This window comes from Tinamus guttatus, unplaced genomic scaffold (assembly GCF_059628265.1).
Source record: "Tinamus guttatus ecotype Peru unplaced genomic scaffold, ASM5962826v1 Tinamus_guttatus_pri_ptg000018l, whole genome shotgun sequence".
In the NCBI taxonomy this organism is placed as follows: Eukaryota; Metazoa; Chordata; class Aves; order Tinamiformes; family Tinamidae; genus Tinamus; species Tinamus guttatus.
In genome coordinates, this window is record NW_028288552.1 from 1,537,967 (window position 1) to 1,552,476 (window position 14,510).

The window sequence follows — 14,510 nt, forward strand, 5'->3', positions numbered from 1 at the left end:
CTCCTCACTGCCCTCAAGAATCCACGGCCACAGCCAGAGGCACCACGTTACGCAATGCTTTCTGTTCACTGGTGGAAACCTGCTCTTAGCACAACGTTTATGTATTTTGGTTTCCAATCAAAGCTCGGACTAAGAAGCCACCTCTCTCTCGGCAAGACGCTAGTCCCTTCTCTTAACGCTGTTCCCTGATTCTCCAGGCACTAATGTGCAAAAAGATGGTGATGCCCGGAATGGCTGAGGACAAGCGTTCCACAAGCTCACGGCCTTCAACAGACTCCTCCAGATATAAAGAGCCCATGAACCCACAGCCCTGACCAGCACAAGCTGGATACACTGGAGAAGGATACTAGTACAGAAGAGATGAAGGAAAACGAACAAATGGACTGTGCATGCCAGTGCCAAGTACGTTTACCTGCAGAAAGAGATTGACTTCCCGTAGTTTTTGCCTTAGTTGTCGCTCGGCCTCTTCTTCAGTCTCTCTTTTGTGCTCTTTGATGTGGCTGAGGTCTGGCGTGCTGGTCTCTACACGGCACCGGAGGGCAGCCACCTCTTCTTCCAGCTGCCGCTTCCTCTTCCGCAGCTGTGCATGGCTCCCATGCATGCAAGCCAACTCTTCCCGCAAACCTTCGTTTGCTTTCTTGAGCTGCCTTGAGTTTCTCTGCTCTGCAGAGAGCCGCTTGCAAAGTTCCTGCACCTGCACACAGCCAAGGGACACACAGAGAGCCTTAAGCATACGCAGTTCTTTGCAGACCCTGCAGGCTGTGCGCTGAGACTCTGCTTGTCACCAGCTCGCTCCGTTTTAAAACCAAGTGAAAGCCATGCTCCTCTGCCAAAAGCAGCACCTCTTTTAAAGGTTTCCCAAAAGACCACCTCAAGTTTCCCGCCCTTCTCAGGTCTCCTCCAGCACTCCCCTAGCCAATAAAGGCTTCACTCCCAGGAGATCACACATCCACAGAGCTAGGCTCCTTCTCCTTTCCTCAGGAGCACACATCACGCGGGGTGTTTTGCATGCAGCGGGGCTGCCAGGGGTCTTCCAGACTTGTCTCACAGTCGGCATTGCCTGACTTTGTCAACACTCCTCCAGAAAGCAGCTTTCTAAGCCATGGACAAAGAAGCCCTATTCGCTCTGGGACCAAGCGGTAGCTTCTTTCCAAGAACTTTTAGGAAGTATCAGGTTTCCAGAAGTCCCCAAAGGTCAACTGCTACTCTAACGGTTTCCTCTCTCCTCAGAAATTCACCTTTTCCACACCACCACCCTGGCACCGCGGCACTCCTGCCCTTTCGGAAAGATTAGTCAGACATTTCCAGGGATCAGAAGAAAGTCCCTTCATTTCCAAACACAGCCACCACGTGAACGTGCACGTGAATACAGAAGTCAGCAGAAGAAACGAGACAGCTTTCCAAAACAAACACATAGAAACAACAAACCACAGCTCACCTTTGTTCTTAATATGTCATCTTCGCTGCCCCCTCCAGAAGGTGCGTCCTTCAGCTTGGCCTGTAGATTCAGCTGGGACTCGCTCTCGCGCCTCTCATAGGTCCTTAGTTTCTTCAGAGCTTTCTCCAGAAGCCTCTTGGACCTGCACAGCCAATTAGGGAGTAAAATAGGAAAGCCATGGGAAAAAAAAACAAACAAAGCAAAAACAAAAACAAACAAACAAAAAACCCCAAAAAACAAAGAAGCATTCCCTTGAGGTTCCTCACAAACCGTTACGTACTCATAGTCTCTGAGTCAATTAAAGGAACCTTGACTCCCAGCTTAGCCGGTATTTCTTACAAATGCTAAAAAGCCATACCTGCTGCATTCTTCCTGCAGCTCCATGTTTTTCTTCACTGCCTCCTCCAGCTGGGCTTCTGCTGCTTGTTCCCGCTCTGCCCCCTTCTTCACTGCCTTTCCTTCACTCTCACACTTTGCACACAGGAAGGAGAAAGCACATACGCAGCTCAGTAATGCCATCCGCCAGCGCCAGCTGCACAGGGTGTTCCTCACAAAGAACTTGCAGGACGTCTCTCTCTGCTAGGCCAGGGGCGGCCACAGAGGGCCAGGGCACAGAATTCCCACGGCAAGTCCAGGACCTCCCTTTCCCCACCACACAGGCCAATCTCAAGGGACACAAACAGACGCCGGCCAGACACAATTCCCCTGCCCTGCACTCCTCAAAACTGAAGGCCACCTGCTATGAGCGGCCCAGGGGAGAAAGGTGCAAAAGAGCCTGAGAAACAGCTTCCTCCGTCCCCCTGGCACCAGCAGGTGGTACTTAGCTATCCACATCAGTGGACAGCAGAGCTTAAGTTCGAGCTTCAGGGGAATCAGCCGCCATCACTAGGCAACAGTCCTGGGCGTTCAAGGTTACAGAGTTCATGAACAGTGTAGCTGCCTGCACGCACCCAAAAGGAAAGAAAATCATCAACTGGAAGAGGGAAGTTAGAGCAACCCTTCATGTACCTGCTGATATTTGTCTTCTTTCAGAGGCACGTGTCTTGTCTGTAAGGCAGAGAGCAGATCTTCCAGGCTCTTATGAACCTAAGGAACAAAAAAGCCACACTGATGCTTCCCGGACTCACGCTTGCACCTCATTCAAGGGGTATTAGCAAAGCAAAATGCCACCAACATTTCTCCATCTCACTACTCCTTTACAATCGACCCCCAGTTTGAGCCCTGGAGCAGTTCTCCTTCATTAAGGGCTTGTCTCCTAACTCGGCCCAAGCACACAACACTGCCTACGCCTGTGCCATTCCTTTATGGATTGACACCTTCGAGCCAAGGAATCCACAGTCAGTAAACAGGGAAGGTGTCAGAGGTTTGGCAATGAAGTCTCCCTTGTCACAGCCTGAGGATGCCGCTTCGGGCTTTGCTTGGCACCAAAGCAATTCCACGAGCTAACTCGCCCTTAGGACAGCAACAAGTGCTACTGCCTGAGGGCTTAAGCACCAGGACAGCCAAAAAGCAGCAGGCGGTTAAAGCGGCACATGAGTGTCAAAGCCTCTCCTCGCACGCTGCTCAGGCCGCACAGTAGCCAGGGAACCTCTCAACACCAGAAGGCCTTGGAGAGGGACAAAGCAGAGCCGATCCCCTGCGGACTGCCAGAAATGATGTCGCCCTGGGCTCCCCAGGAAAATCTCTTCCCAGAATGTCCCCACATACACACACAGCTAGGCTCAGGAGCTCATGAAGAAGAAAGCTGAGGAGGAGCTTACAGTGGCAGAGCTGTGCAGCTCTTTCTGCAGGGCTTCAATTCGAGCCGTGTGTTGGTCGCTTCTCCCTTCCAGCCTCACCTTTTCAAGCTCAAGCCTTGAAGGAAACACAGGGAGACAGCACTGTGAAATAACGGCCCTCCAAATTCTGGATGGGCTTGCTGCCATGCAGCCAGCTCTTCCTCTTGCTTTTACACCACCCCGGCAGGCAAAGCCTTGCTTCACCGGGGCTGTTCCTTACCGTCCCACTCGTTCTTCCAGCTGCTTTAGGCTAGCTCTTTCCAAGGAGGCTTCCACAAGCTCTTGCAGTTGCTTGGAAGAAGCCATTGCTTCCCTCTCCTTTTCTGACAGGGCCGCCTGCAACTCCTCAACACAATGCTCACTCTGAAGGCGCTGCTCTTCCGACTCCTGCAACTGTCAAACCAGCACCCACGCTACTCAGCTGCATTTACATACAGACAAGCCAAGTGCTTTGACTCCCAAGTCATCTCTCCCAAATCCTCTTGCCTTGCCCTCTCTCCTGCTAGCCTCTTCCATCCCCATCTTGTCTTCCTACAAGCAGTCCCCAAAACCGCCCCAAAACCAATCCGCTTCCTTCCACAGGGAGTGCACAGCAAAGACCTTGCCAAACTTAGGCACCAGGGCTATTGCACTAGGCAAGTGAGTCACTTTGAGGCCCTTCAATCTCCGCTGTGGACGTGAGGCCCAGTGCAGGCTCAGCCAGCGCGACCATTCAGAGCACCTGCCTGAGATGCTGCTTCACGTGGACCATGCAAAGCCCCACCTATCCAGGAGGGATGCTGCTTTCTGCAGCTCTCACACTACAGCACCCTGCCCGGTGGAGGAGGAAGAGCAGGTCATTTGGTTCCAGCTTTCACCCACTTCGTGGGTTATGACAGGCCGCAATGACTGACTTGCTCACGTCCCCCTGGCACCTGTTCTCAGAATACTGCCCTCTGCTTGTTCATCATTTGCCAGGGAAAAACAACATTGTCAGGCTCATTAAGGTAGTTACTGTTTTTGCCTACCTTGCCCTTAAGCCTGTCCAACTCTTTTAGCAACTGCCCTTTCTCTTCCTCCAGGTCCTTGCAACCACGTGTGGCAGCTTCCAGAGAGGCTTCTGACATCAGCTGCTTTCGACGAGCCTCAGCAAGCTCCTGCTCCAGCTGTCTGGCCGTGTCCTGTGGACATAGTTACATGCATAGGAAGAAAAGGCTTGGACCACAGGTTCCGCTTTCTCTTCTTTCCTGTTACATTACAGAGCTGCTTCAGGCTTCAGAGTGAACCTAAACATAACTTATTTTGTCCACACCACTGTGCCTCTGCACAGCTGATGTCTGCTCTCTGTCTGCTGCCAACAGCTAAGCTTTGCCAGCTCGTCTTTAAGCTCGTGGCTTCCTATGAGTTCAAAATGGCCAAGTACTGTTCTCCTTGGAACAGCACATAAACACAGACTGCAGACATCCACGTGCATCTGTGTTTAAGAAAATGCCAGCAATCTGCTCAGATGCACGTGCTGTTATTGAACTGCACACATGACTCTAATCCACAAACCCAGGGCTTCATATTAGATCCTGTGAAAATGAAAGGGCAGGAGTAGCTTACAGAGGCAAAGCTGTGCAGCTCTTTCTGAAGAGCTTCGATTTTAGCTGTCTGTTGGTGAGCTCTGCCTTCCAGCCTCCCATTCTCAAGTTCAAGCCTTCAAAGGAAACATAGGTCTCAGTATGGGAACCCAGTGGAGCACAGACACCCACTCCAAACTGTGAACTGACGGTATCTCAAGCAAACACCTCCCTCCAAATCCCAGATTTGCTTGCTCTCAAGCAGCAAGCTAACCCCGTTGCCTTTACACCCTCCCACAAAGCACAGCCTTGCTTCACTGTGCCAACTCCTTACCTTTCCACTTTGTCTTTCAGCACTTTTAGGCTCTCCATTTCCAAGCAGGCCTTCTTGCATTCTTGCAGTTGCTGAGACAAAGCCAATGCTTCCCTTTGCTTTTCTGCCAGGGCTCTCTTCAAATCCTGAACACACCGCTCAGACTGGAGAAGCTGCTCTTCCAGCTCCTGCAACTGTCAAACCAGGACCCACGCTAGTCAGCTTCCTCTTCACACACTCAAGGCACCTGCTTTCACTCGCAGGTCACCTCTGAAAAACCCTGTTGCTTCGTCCTCTTTCATACTGGCCTCTCCCATCCCGCTGCTTGTTCATTGGTTACAGGGGAAAACAGGGTTGTCAGGGTCCTCGGGCTAGTCACCGCCTTTGCCTACCTTGCCTTTAACCCTGGCCAACTCCTTTTGCAACTGCATTTTCTCCTCCTCCAGCTCCCGGCGAGCACGCGTGGCAGCTTCCAGCGAGGCTTCGGACAGCGCCTGCTTTCTGCGGGCATCGGCGAGCTCCTGCTCCAGCTCCCTGACCCTGCCCTGATGGAATAAGGACACGCATCGCAGGAAAAGCCTTGCACCGTGCACTGTGCTTTTGCTTTTCCTGTTACATTACACGACTCTTCCGAGAAGTAGCTCCCCAAAGGACTACTATGTTTCTTCCCCTTCTCCCATCACCCAGACCTTTCTCAGGCATCTCCCTACCCCTCACTCCTACCCCCGCCTTCATTCCCTTCCAGCCATTGTCAGACTCTGGACAAAAGTCTCTCTCCACCCGAGAGCCACACTTGGACCAGGCCTTTTCACACACACAGAATGAGGCAAACACTCTGCAGAGCAGCACAGTGCACACTTGTGCACCGTGTCCATTTGCAGGCAGACACTTCCCCTTCCACAGCACACTCCAAGGCCACGCAATCTCTTCTCTAACTGTCCACACACACACACACAAGTAGGCTCAGGAGCTCATGAAAAGGAAAGGTCAGGAGTCGCTTACAGAGGCAGAGCTGCGCAGCTCTTTCTGAAGAGCTTCCACCCTGGCAGTCTCATGGCGCGCTGTCACCTCCAGCCCTGTTTTTTCAAACTCAAGCCTTCAAAGGAAACATAGGGCTCAGTATGGGAACCCAACAGAGCACACATACCCACTCCACACTGTGAACTAACAACATCTCAAGCAAAAGCCTCCCTCCAAGTCCCACATTGCCTTGCTGGGACGCAGCAAGGTAATCCCGTTGCCTTTACACCAGCCCACAAAGCAAAGCCTTGCTTCACTCTGGCACTTCCTCACCGTCCAACTTTTTCCCTCAAGAGCTTTATGGTGAAGAGCAGTGTGCCACGTTCTTGCTCTTGCTGGGGAGCAGCCATTGATTCTCTTTGCTTCTCTGCCAGGGCTCTCTTCAACTCCTCAACAGACCGCTCAGACTGGAGACGCCGCTCTTCCGATTCCTGCAACTGTCAAACCAGGAACCATGGGAGTCAGCTTCATCTTCAGCATCTTACACACTGCTTTGACTCCCAAGTCAAATCTCCCAAACTCTGGTGCTTCACCCTCTTTCCTATTGGCCTCTCCTGTCCCCATCCTGATTTTCTACAAGCAGACAGCTCCGACTGACAAGGGAAAAGAGCGCTTTCTGCAGCTCTCAAACTACACTGCCCTGCACAGCACAGCACATGAAGAAGAGCACGTCGTTGCGCTCAAGGCTCCACCGCCCTCATGGGTTACGGCAGTGCGGAACTACTGACTTCATCACATCTCACTTGTACCTGTGCTCAGAATGCTGCCTTGTCCTTCTCATCATTTACAGAGGAAGAACAGCCCTGCTACGCTCATTGTTGTTGTTATGGCATTTGCCTACCTTGCCTTTAACCCTGGCCAACTCCTTCTGCAGCTGCCCTTGCTCTTCCTCCAGGTCCCGGCAGGAACGGGGGGCAGCTTCCAGCAAGGCTTCTGCTGGCGACTGCTTTTTAGGAGCATCAGCAAGCTCCTCACCCAGCTCTCCAATACTATCCTAATGAAATAGTTACACACATAGGAAGAAAAAGCTTGGAGCACGCACTATGCATTTCTAATAAGGCACTTGCTATGAGAGCTCGGACATTCCCAGACCCTGCTTCCTCACAAGCCCCGTGGAGCAGCTTGCACACAGCTAAAGCTGTTCCAGTTCACTGGAACAAACGTGTGGCAGAAGCAGCCAAAGAAGGAGCAGAGCCTCCTCGGTGCAGGGCCCACACCCAGAGCAACCTCCTGAGAAGATCCCCCCACGGGGAACCCACTGTGCCCCTCGCTGAAAGCACCTCAGAATCCCAGGGAGAATCGTTGTCCTCCTCCAGCTCCGCTCCTGCTGCCGATGGAACAACTGCAAGGGAAATAAGGAAGGGCACACCATGAGTGCTTCTCTCACTCTGCTGCTCTCCTCCATCAGGCAACACCCACAGCCAAGGGACAAATAATGCTGTTACTAGAGTGTTTAAAAAAAAAGAAGAAAAAGCAGCGTCATTCAAGAGCATCCTCACTCTGAACCGCACCACTGTGTTCTCACCCTTCCTCCCACATGCTCACACAGGCAGGAAGTCACCACGAAATAACACTCCTTGCACTCCAGCACTTCCACAAAACATCTTCCTCACTTGACCTTCCCCTCTGCCCTGGCATTTGCTGGCAAGGGCAGAATTGGGGCTTTCCCATCTCAGCAGAAGCTCATCACCAGCATTCACTGACTCAGCCCAAGGAGCAAACAAACACAGGGGCTCAACGCTTCTGAACTCACCTCTACTAACAGGGAGGGCTGCTGCAGCATTTGCAACTTGAGGACCACCTGCTGCTTCCTCCCCATCCCGTGCAGGTGATTCCTCCTGAAAGAGGCCGGCCAAAAGAGTTGGAAGGAACAGAAAGAAGCACCCGTTGCACAGGAAAGGGCACCGTGCAAAGTACTTCTATTCCCTGTACCTGTACAGGGAAAAACGTTCTCACTTTTCTTTTACAAGGCCTGCACTCCTCCCTTAGGAGGATGTTTCTGTGCACAGCAATACCCAGTGTCACAGACATGCTGTTCCTCTTCAACAGAGACTCTCAGAAGTGCAGCCTGGTCACAGGCTGAGCCTACATTCACCTACATTCAAATATGCAGGAGCACACACACCCTTTCCCCCCCTCCTCTGCAACAACAAAAACCAACAGAAAGCACCTCAGAATCCAAGAGGGAGTCTCCGTCTTTCTCCTGCTCCGCTCCCGCTGCCAAGGAAACATCTGCAAGGGAAATAAGGAAGGGCACACCATGAGTGCTCCTTTCACTCTGCTGCTCTCCTCCATCAGGCAAGCCCCAACAAGCAAACACACAGCAGGACCCGTGTTTACTAACTCATCCTTCTCACCAGCCACTGATCCTGCAGCATCTTTATCCTGAGGACCACCAGCACCTTCCTCTCCATCCTTTTCAGATGATGCTTCCTAAGAGAGGTCAGGAAAAAAAAAAAAAGTGTTGCAAAGAACAGAAAGAAGCATCTTCTGCAGCGGCAATTCACACTGCAAAATGCTTCATTTCCCTGGGTTACTACACAGGAGAGTTCTCTCTTGTCTGCTGCAAAGAAAGGCCTGCAGGTTTTCCACAGGAATGCCTTTGGGCAGACAGCAATAGCCAGCACCACAGACATGCTGCTCTGCCCCTCACAAGCATGGCCTAGACACACTCTGACTCGAGCTTCAACAACACGGCGACACGCACGAGCACACTCCCCATCTGCCCCTTCTTTTCACCCAGGACAAGCAACAGCTGCCTGCTTCTCCGACAGCCTTAGTCCAGCTTCCCTCCCTTTCCTCACGGGCACTCTTCAACTCACTAGCACATCTCCCTGTGCTGCAGTAGCTCCTCGCAGACGGCATCTGCGACACCCTCTCAAAGCTCACTGACAAGAGGGCAACCAGGAGAAGAAGGAAATCTTGCCTGCATCTCCAGCACTGCAGGGTGCCTTCCAGCATCATCCTCGGAATCCTCAGAATCGCTGCACAGTCCCAGTGCCAAACACCTCTTCTGCAGGAGAAACAGCAAAAATAAAGAGACATCATCAGAGGGGAAACAGGCAGCACGTGATCAGGCGCACGTGAGCCTGGAATGCCATTCCCATGTGCCAGGAGACAAAGACACCGGCTACAGGAGCTCCCTGCTGAGCACACTTGAGGAACCCCACAAGGAGGACAGGAGAGCCAGGGGATGAAGCACCTCAGCCCACTTTGAACAATAAATGCCTTTCTCCCACATCAGTCACAATTCTACCACCCCTTTGTTCCTGGAAACCGACAGCAAGGTCTGCAGGACAAAGGAACAGGTAATCTAGGAGCTCATCAGCCTTCATTCTCTAGAAATCTCACGCACATCAAGACCGTGCGGTCATTTCTCTTGTCACCTAGTGCTCTTCTGCCCCCGACCACCAGACTGCTGCGTGCTCTGCCACGGCTACCAGACTTGGAGGAAGTAGCTCACAGCAGCAGGAAGGGGGCCAGGCAGGAGACCGCTTTGCAGGAGCAAAGCCACCGCACTGCAAGCGCCCTTTCGCTCAAATCCACACAGCTCAGCCCTCCAAACCACTCACTCATTCCACAGAAATTCTGCCTCTTGGGCCACTTCACCTTGGCAGCTAAACGGTGTCTTTCTAATTCGGAGGCAGGAACGGAGTTGTCCTCGCTCTCCTCGTCATCAGTATCTTGAACGCTTGAAAAGTTAAGACAAGAAGGACTGTGTCTCTCTCCAGGCTCTCCTCTTCTGAGGCAGGGGAAAGGATTGGGGGAAAGCGCTTGTTCAAGCCTCACCTTACAAAGCATTCACGGGAAAGCTCCTCTCCCACTGTGAAAACATTAATTGACACGATTAATTCTTAGCATGTCAGACCTTCAGAAGTCAACACGGCCCACAAGCACCTAACACAGGCACTTCTGCAGGCCACGCTGCAGGGGAACAGTCACACAAGACAGCAGGGACAAAAGCAGGCCCCAACCTGCCCTTGACTTCTCGCACCCTACTGAATTCTAACCCCCTTCCCCTCAAAGGACATTAGCAAAGAAAATCAACACTGCCCTTACATTTCCTTCTAAGCTTCCTCAACAAAATACTAGCATGGGACAAACGCGCGTTGGGAGTAGACAGTTAGCAAACGCTGCGGGGCGCTGACGGGATAGGAAGCTAATGAAGTGCTCAACTACTCGCACCACACGCACACGCACACGCCACACGCAGAGCCCCAGCAGTTCCTCCACGCTTAAGGATCCTACCTCCGCTGGCCGCAGCACAGGCGCCCGATGCAGAGGCAGCAGCTCCTGCTCCGGGAGGCGAGCTGAGTCCTGCCATGCCTACTGGGCCGCCTGCACGCGCCCTCTGCGCGCACTCTGCCAGCTCTTCACTAACGCTGCAGACAGGAAGAAAGGAAGGACTGTCACCAAAACCAACGGCATCCTTGTACACGGCTCTTCTAGGACACAACGAGCCACTGCTTCTGCACTGCTACGGCTATTCAGAGCTATCTGGCAAGCTGACACACACGGGCTAGTTACACATACCCACGCACACCCGCCCTTCCTGCTCCCCTTGCTACAGGCCCAGGGCGAGGGGAAGCGGCAGAAGAAAGGACCTCTGCATTTGGTCTCATGCGCTGCTCTGGGGAGGGCTTCGTATACACTCCACTTGCCCAAAGCACACTTTTCAGGCTCGCTATTGCTCACAGCTCAGCTCAGCACCACCAACTTGAAACCTGACCGAGCAGTCGGGGTGGAGTCAAGGAAAACCTCCCGGTTCACACTTGACACTACATGTTCCAGAACATGCCCTTTTGCCCAGCTTCCACAGACGTCTCCACACATCATTAAACCTTGCTGCTCTTAACAAGAGCGTCCATAAGCCAACACGCACATTCACACACCTCAGCAACTCTAACGTCACCTAAAGCACTTACCGAGCATGCAGAAAAGTCCTAGCATACTCCTCCGCCGTCCACCCAGCAACATCTTTCTGGGAAAGATCAGCACCATGGCGAAGAAGAGTGTCTAGGATGCTCCTGTTCCCAGTCGAAGCAGCCCGCATTAAAGGGGTCCTAGAGCATCCAAAAGAGGAGAGGAAAGCTCGGAGCCAACGCAGACATTTCACTCGCATGCCTTTCAGCCCTCTTTGCTCCCACAACAATTGCTTCCCCCTTTCCCACAGGCAGAAGCAAAGCAAAGGCAGCTACATGGAAGCACAGCACAACTCAGAAGGAACGGGGCCTCCGGACACGCTCTTCGGACAAGCCCTTCACCTGGCAGACTGGTCTCGAGCGTTCACATCAGCTCCTTTGCCAAGCAGGAACTCCACCATCTCGCCGTGACCACCCGACACGGCAAGGGCAAGGGGCGTGCAGCCCATCTGCAAGCATAAAGCGCCCCCAGTCAGAACCAAACAGCCAGGGAAAGCCACTCTCTCTTTCCGAGAGCAGCCTCACCCACATTCTACACTTACCTTATCCTTAGCCTCGAGAAGGGCGCTGTGCTCCACTAGCTGCCCTGCTAGAGAGGTGTTACGAGCAAGGACAGCCAGGTGAAGGGCAGTGTTGCCGGTAACGTCGGCAAGATTAGGGTTGGCACCATGCGCCAGCAGAATGGCCACGCATTCTTCTTGCTGGCACTGCACTGCCTGCAAGCAACACGGCAAAGAAAAGGAAGCCTTCCCAGCAACTACGTTTCCCTCCCTCAGCGCTCCCACAGCCGGCCAAGCGCACAAAGCAACCCCGGCCTTCCCCGAGGAGGCAACGTGGGCCCATTCTGCGCCAATCGCAACACAGTCTCCACCTGTCCCAACATCACGCATCACCCCAGAGACGCAGCGCTCTGGGTGCAGCTTGGAAGCCCTCCCTCAACAGCTCTCCCGTGCTCCACGTACCTTCATCAGTGGAGATCTCTTGTAGCCGTCCCGCGCATCCAGCTTGCACTTCTTCTCCACTAAATAGGACACGATCTCCGAGTGCCCATTAGCGCAAGCGAGATGCAGGGGTGTCCTACAAAGGCAACACATTCCATTAACACGCACACACGCGCCGAGCTGCACACACCGCTCCTGCCTCTGTCCCGGGCCTAGGGCCACCGCTGTCCGCAGCCACAAGAGCAGCTTAGAAAGAGTCGCCCATTCCGGCAGCAACGGCAGCAGCTGCACACCCCAAGCCCAGAGCGAGGGGCTAGGAAAAGTCACCCCCACCCCACGCAGCACCCGCTTCCCGCAGCTCCGCACCCGCTTCCCTGCAAAGGGGCTCCTGCGCCCAGGCACAGCGGTCTGCCCACGCAGCCCCACGCTGCCGGGCGCAAGCGGCTGCCCTCCATCCCTCTGCCCGCGCAACCGCCCGCTGCCTCCAACAGCACCACCCACGCTGCCCAGCAAGGACCACCCAGGCTTGGTTGGCCACCTCCAGCCTTCGCCAAGGCGCCCTGCGGCTTGCGCCAGCACCGCTTGCGTGGCAACAGAGTGCCGCACGCCGGGGACACGGGCTTTCCAAGAGCAGCACAGCAGCCTCGGGCGGTGCTGCTGGGGCAGGGCCTGCCACCCGGCCTTCCCCGCAGCAGCCTCGAGCACACGCGCCCTCCACGCCCGGCCAGGCCCTCGCGAAGAGCCGGCAAAGCCCCGGCCGGCGCCGCCCCCCTCACCGCTTGGCCTTGTCGCGCCCGTCGAGGCCGCGTGTCGGCAGCCGCCGCAGCGCAGCCAGGTCTCCGCGGGCGGCCGCGCGGTGCAGCTCGCTCAGCTCCTCCTCGCGAAGCTCGTAGCGAGCGCCCACGCAGGCCAGGGAAGCGCCGCCGGGCGCCGCCGCCCCCCGCCCCTTGCCGAAGAGCGCCAGGAACCGCTTCATGCTGCGGCGGGGACGCGGACACGGCCAGAGAGAGACGGCCCCGCCTCGGGCGGGCGGGGCAGAGGAGCCGAGCCCCGAGCAGGGGCCGCGGCCGGGACAGCTGCGGCGGGGCTGAGCCCCGGCGGGCTGCGGGAGCGGGGGTCGCGGGCTCGGAGCCCCCGCGCCGGGAGCAGAGGCGCGCTCCGAGGGCCGGGACGCAGCGAGGCTCCCAGCGAGGCACGCGCCGACCGTCGCTCCGGCACTGGCGGCCGCAGCACTGAGGCCGCGCGGCGACGGCGCCAGGCGCAACAGCCGCGGCGAGGGCGTCACAGGGCGGCGGGGTGACGCCGCGGGGTGACACTGCCACGCGCCACAGGCGGCTCCTCGACGTGGGGCTGCAGCGCACCCACAAGGGGCTGCGGCTCCCCGAGAAAGAGCACCGCCGCTGTTAGCTTGGTTGTCGCTCAACTATCTTTTTCATGTTCTCCTATGATTGTGAATCTGCTACTTGTTGTAGATCTGCCAGCGCTGCCAGTTATTATCATTAGTAGAAAATCATCTTTCATTTCACAAAAATCCCCATTTACGTCTTGTCGGTATTTACTCAACTGAATCGAGCAGAAAAGCAGAACCAGCCAAAAATAATAATAAAAATAATGCCCAGCCACGCTCACACTATAGATTGCGATTAAATGTTTGAAGTGCATGAGTAGGGTGGAGGTGTTAGTTTGTATATTGATATATGCCCTTCATGATGAGTCTGGATTTTACTACTTGTAGGACTGAGGCAGGAATAAGTTCGTGAGATGGGATGCTAGCCCGAGGTGCTCTTAGGCTACTGAACAGCAGCGGAATACTTCCATAAGATGTTTGAATGAAGATTTTTTCCCTCCACTTCTGCATGTGTACATGTTAGCAGGAGGAAAAATAGCAAAGCTTGTATTTGATAAAAGGAGCGCGCAGTTGGCTGTTGATTACGGTGCTATTAGTGGTCCATATATACCAAGAAGACACTCAGAACAGGTACTGGGACTGCTGTCATTATCACTGATGAGGAAGGTCACCTCTCTTTTTGCGGTGAGGTTGCAAGTCTTTAATTGCCCCTGCTCCTGTCCAACAGTGCCTTACAAGCCATGTATAAAGCTGATACTGTGTGGTTAGCCGGTAAGTATTACCTGCCATAGTGCTAGAGATAGAAACTGGGCTCTGTGCAACGGAACTCGAAGCCTGTGTCTCAAGTTCCTAAACGAGGACTCCAGAGGGAGCAGCCGTGTTCCCCCCTCAGGGGAAGAGGAAGCCTCTCTGGTGTGGGGGATAGAGATCTTTCTCTTGGGGATGTAATTGAAGTGGCCACCAGATAAGCACTGGCTTCTCACTTACTTGGAAATCATCCTTAAATTCAAATGTACATTACTGTTCCAAATGAATGGGATTCTTCTAATCGGGACTTTTTTTTTGGAACTTGTCCATGCTATGCACACATTGCTAGGACATCCTGCACACTGCATTCTGTAACTACTAAATTAGCTCTTTAGCTTTGAAGGCCAGCTAGCAGTGTGAGTGTATTGTTCACACAGTCATTGAGCATTCCCAGATTTTTGT

General features: G+C 54.1%; 1 protein-coding gene across 1 annotated transcript; it reads right to left on the bottom strand.

Annotated features, from left to right (window-relative positions):
- Positions 1-159: 159 nt before the first annotated feature.
- LOC148596282 (uncharacterized) lies at positions 160-14,299 on the bottom strand. The gene is given in 15 exon segments (XM_088524000.1): positions 160-366; positions 368-694; positions 1,439-1,580; positions 1,797-1,909; positions 3,199-3,292; positions 3,437-3,609; positions 5,463-5,615; positions 6,073-6,166; positions 11,016-11,153; positions 11,355-11,461; positions 11,555-11,728; positions 11,975-12,089; positions 12,730-12,949; positions 12,993-13,303; positions 14,289-14,299. Coding segments are annotated over 15 exon segments (2,379 nt in total).
- Positions 14,300-14,510: the final 211 nt, after the last annotated feature.